This window comes from Echinops telfairi, unplaced genomic scaffold (genome assembly GCF_000313985.2).
Source record: "Echinops telfairi isolate 266 unplaced genomic scaffold, ASM31398v2 ScPeMD7_7469;HRSCAF=8507_1, whole genome shotgun sequence".
NCBI classification, from domain to species: domain Eukaryota; kingdom Metazoa; phylum Chordata; class Mammalia; order Afrosoricida; family Tenrecidae; genus Echinops; species Echinops telfairi.
In genome coordinates, this window is record NW_022111373.1 from 74541452 (window position 1) to 74546113 (window position 4662).

The 4662-nt window shown below is 44.0% G+C and overlaps 1 protein-coding gene across 1 annotated transcript in view; it reads right to left on the minus strand.

Moving 5' to 3' along the window:
* Nucleotides 1–826: 826 nt before the first annotated feature.
* LOC101651261 (corticotropin releasing hormone binding protein) overlaps nucleotides 827–4662 on the minus strand; it is a 13528-nt gene continuing 9692 nt past the window's right edge. Inside the window, exon 7 of the mRNA XM_004703668.3 lies at nucleotides 827–1539. Coding sequence (XP_004703725.3) covers nucleotides 1382–1539 — 158 coding nt within the window. The 3' untranslated portion in view covers nucleotides 827–1381. The remainder of the gene's footprint in view (nucleotides 1540–4662) is intronic.

Genomic DNA, 4662 nt, shown 5'->3' on the forward strand with positions numbered 1-4662 from the left:
TCTGCTCCTTGTGAAGAGCATCCTGGAACGCATGATCACACTTTGCCCAGCTACCCACTCAGCCGTGTCTGAAACCCCGTATGCTTCTTTGTGCCCAGGTTTGGATTACATATGAAGTGCCTGGCATGCCGGCATATTTCATTGTAACATGGCTTGACATGAAATACGTTTGGGGAACCCAGATGAAGTCAACAAGTGTGGCGGAATTTGCTGGAGCTTCCTTCTCACTAACTGCCACTGAGTGGATGCCAACGCATAGCGACCATGTAGGACAGGGTAGAACTGCCCTGGTGAATTTCTAAGGCTGTCACTGTTCAGGGAGTAGAAAGCCCATCTTTCACCTGTGGAGCAGCTGGCGGTTTCAAACGGCTGACCTTGTGGACCACCGTCCAACGCATAACCACCGAGATGGCATCCACTCACTTAAGATTTGACACTAGTCAACAACAAACTGCTTCCAATAGCAAAGCGGTACCCAAATGTCTGCAAACTGTGTCTGTGAGCATTGTGAGGTCTGTTCTTGTTGAAACACACAGAGAATGCGCCCAGGATAGGCATGTTAGGTTTTATCAGAAGGTAGTAGAAAACCCATCTATGTACCCTGTTTCTCTGCCAGGAACAATCAGTCAGTGTGGCTTGGGTAAACAGTGCAACGCGACTGTCTGTTCTGAGTCATGGTAAAATTGTTGAGAGTTCTACTAGCTCCAAGTTGTCCCAGCTGGTTTAGTGCAGCCTGTCGTGCTAACACCGCATGACAACATTATTGCCGGACAGTAACATGGGTGGGGAGAACTCGGGGAAGGAAATAAAGTACAGTGCCAAGGAGTCAATATTCTGAGTATATTTATTTATGTTCCTATTGAATGGAAATTCATTTCCATGCTACAAAGTTTTGTTAAAAACAAGTGGTTACAAATCAATAAATAATAGTAGACACAACTCCGATCTAGAACATAAATAGAAAACCAACAGGTGCCACTATGTCAGCATACACAAGACATGGGATTTTTCCTCTTAGGAAATTTGTCTGGACATCACCGGTCTAGTTTCTCTATCGGATTTCCCCTTGAGATACAATCTTTACACTGGGCCCTGCTTGGCCTACTGCTTCAGGCTTGTGGCACACCTAGAAATTGCCGGCACTGCCATTCAATCCTGTTTTCTACCAAAGGGGGCGTCCTTTCTGTCCCGGAACCACTTACATATCACAGACGAAGGAGCAGCGGGGTACAAAAAGGAACGCGGTCATGTGTGCACGGTAGGTGCTCTAGGCTGGGAATACGGATTGGTGTGAGCTTGTCATCGAGTGATCATCAAAATCCTACGTCATCGCCATTTAAAACCCCTTCGCTAGCAGCATGGAGATCACCAGGTTGACTCTTTAGAGAGGAGACAAACAGAATTCCCTGATGCTGTTCCCGTCGGGGCTTTCCAGTTCATATGGCTCCAGCTGACGATATTCAAAAGTCACGCGATTGATGTGCTGCCCGCTGGAGACCATGCGCACCACAGTGTTGTCGCAAGCGATCTTCATTTGGGCTGGAATTGAGGGAGGGGCAACATGAAAAGTTCCTCAGAAGGTTAAAGAGCAAGGAGGCGGGGCAGCAAAGTTGACTCTTGTGATCTCAAACCACGGCCCTCAAACCACTTGCCACGGAGTGGGTCCTGACTCATAGCAGCTCCCTGCATGTCAGTGGATGACTTCCGGTGTGTGGCTTTTCGGAAGGGGGCCACTGGAGTGGCTCTGGGTGAATGGGAGCCTGTACCTTTTCTTTCCCTGAGCAGTTGAGCACCTGGATGTTTGCACCAGCGCGGATCCCCCACTGTTCTTAGGATAGATAATGAACTTAGGACGGTGACATTGAACTCAATATTTCGCCCTCAGTTCCAAGAGTACCGTTATCTAAATACAACTGACCGGACATCGTGGAGGGGCACCTCCTAGTCTTGTCTTTGTTTTCCTACCTGTAAGACGTTGGCGGTAAAGACGGGTGAAGGCAACAGTCTGTCGACCCTGCAACTTTGTTTTAGATCAGTGTTTTCAGGGAGGGACAGGCTGTGAAATCACAGGGTTTGTCAATCCCTGGTAGCTTACTGGGCTACACATTGAACTGCTAACCACAGGTCAGGGGTTCCAACCATCGGCTGCCCTGAGGGAGAAAGATGAGGCTGTCTGCTCCTGGAAAGATTGACAGTCTCAGAAACCGGAAGGGCAGTTCTCCTTTGTCCTGCAGTGTCGAGTAATAATTGACTTGATGGCAGTGAGTTTGGTAGTTCGGGTTGTAATATTTGGGGGTCCAACTGGCATTTAGTGGGTAAGGGCTAGAAGGTGGAATGTCTGCTGGACATTTATGTAGGAAAACACAATCCAAACCACTGTTTATTGTTTTCCAAACCTAGGTAATAATTACCGTTGTACCTATAAACAAGATCCATCATGGGCGTGACTTTAATGTAAACGGAAAATATTCATTTGTGTGCCATTGTCCACTTGCACTTTTTCCCTCTCACTCCCCCCACTAGACTTCTTGTACGGCATAATTTCTTATCACCTTATCCAATCGGATCCATGATCTGTATAAGAATCTCACTAATGTTATGTCATCTCCTAGTCCAGAGGTGCCTGAGAAAGTACATATTGAAATTCACTTTTGTTTTTTATTAAAACTTACTTTCTTTTTCTTTTTCCAGGCTCAGGCTGGTTCCTGGAACAAGCACTACCTGCCCCACATCTCTTTTCTTCTGGCTGGAGTTCTCTCAGTCATCCTCCTACCCCCATTGTCTTTCTCCAACTCACCGCCAGGGGGCTGATTCCAGCTCACCGTGACCCTCTGTCTGACCCTAGAGTGACCGTTCTAGGGCACAAAATCTGAGAAAGGCCAGCACTGGCATTGTATAACAAATACCTCACAAAGAAGTACCAGGGTGTAAATGACCTGACATGGTCAGTGAGGGTTACTGAAGTAGAAGTCAATTTGGGGGATATGATGACGATAAACCTTACAATGCTTATTACCTTAACTAAGAAGTCCAGGTTAAACTTCTACTAGGAGGTCCCACTGTGTTTTTCTTTATGTGATTGGGAAGGTCATCTTTACCCCAGATCTTATTCTGAACTTTAAACTATTTAACATGCTCTATTTCCTTTAGTAAATGTGCATGTTATTTCACAGTATTTTGACTTGTTCCCTGAAAAAAAAAAATCCAATTTAAAGGCAGGGTTCCTAGTAGTTCTTCATTGTCGGAATGATTTAGGAAGGGGTTTTCAAAAACATGGTGAAGTTGAAAATGAAACAATGAGTCATAGAATTCAAGCCTTACAATTGCCCTGACTTCAATTATTGAGATAATTTAGGCCAAGTGGTTTTGGGGCTTCAGGCTTACAATTTTACCTAATCCGGCTCATATTATCCAAGCAGAAAAATTACCCCCGTTTCAATTATCTAAAATTTAAGGCATGAGTGGCCTTTAGTCCGACACTCATCTTTTTCACCCTGCTGAAAGGCATCTCCTCTCCAGCCGCCAGCATGGGCAATGCAGTGCCTCCGTGGATGCAAAGGAACAGAGAATCTAACCTTTTAAGCCAAGGCTCAGTGCATATGAACATAAACAACCCTCCAGTTGGGGTAGAATGGGCCCTTCACTTGATCTCAATAGGAAAGTTTGCCTTGAACCCACCTAGTTAAAAAAAAAGGGGTGCCATTGCATCAACTGCAAGTCAGGGAAACCATATGTGTGCCAGAGTACTTGGGGAAGTGTACCCCACAGAGTTTCCAGGGGTAATTGGTTGCCAGGTGTTTCTTCTGCAGCTCCTTTAAATGAATTTCATCTGCCAATCTCCCAGTTAGCAGCTGAGGACTTAATCTGAAATCCTATTTTATTTAAGCAGAGCTATTGTTCTATTGTGAGATATATGAGTTGCTATGATTTATTATTACTATCCTAGGGAAATAAATTATTTTAAAATTATGTTCTTCTTGGAACCTCATTCTTTGGGATATTTTATACTTAGGACAATAGTAAACATGTAGATGTTTAAATAAATAAATAATATTGCTTATTTATTTTTCAGGAATGAAAACTATAAGGGGAAACTCATGCTGGCTGTGATGAGGACAGTTATCTGTCATGATTCTCAGTAGCTGGCCAGTGCTGACATGATGTAATTTGGTCATAATGGAATGACATCGTTTGGCAGTTATTTGATGATGTGAATTGGCAGATAGATAGTGACAGTCACCTTTGTTGTGATCTCTGGAAAACATCCTCCCCTTTCACAAGACACCAATTTTCACATTAATGTTCTAATCTTTTAGAATCTGAAACTTTTTACAGGCATATGAGGAGGGGGAGTCACTGCTTAGTGCTTACTGGTATAGATTAATCCTATTTCAGAGTTCCTAGAACTAACTCTAAGAGACAAAACACCAGTGGGCAAACCAGGTGTAAAGGGAAACAGGGAACATTGTACACCGCTGTGCACACGTTCTGAAGTGTAGGTGATCAATGATGGGTGATGACAGGGACAGGAGGGCTATGGTATGAAATAAGAATCAACTAGGAGATTAGAGAGATTGCTATCTTTCCTTCTTGGTTTCATTTTTATCTCTCTGGCAATAATCTAAAACCACTGCCTGAAGTGAAAATATAGGCATGAGAAAT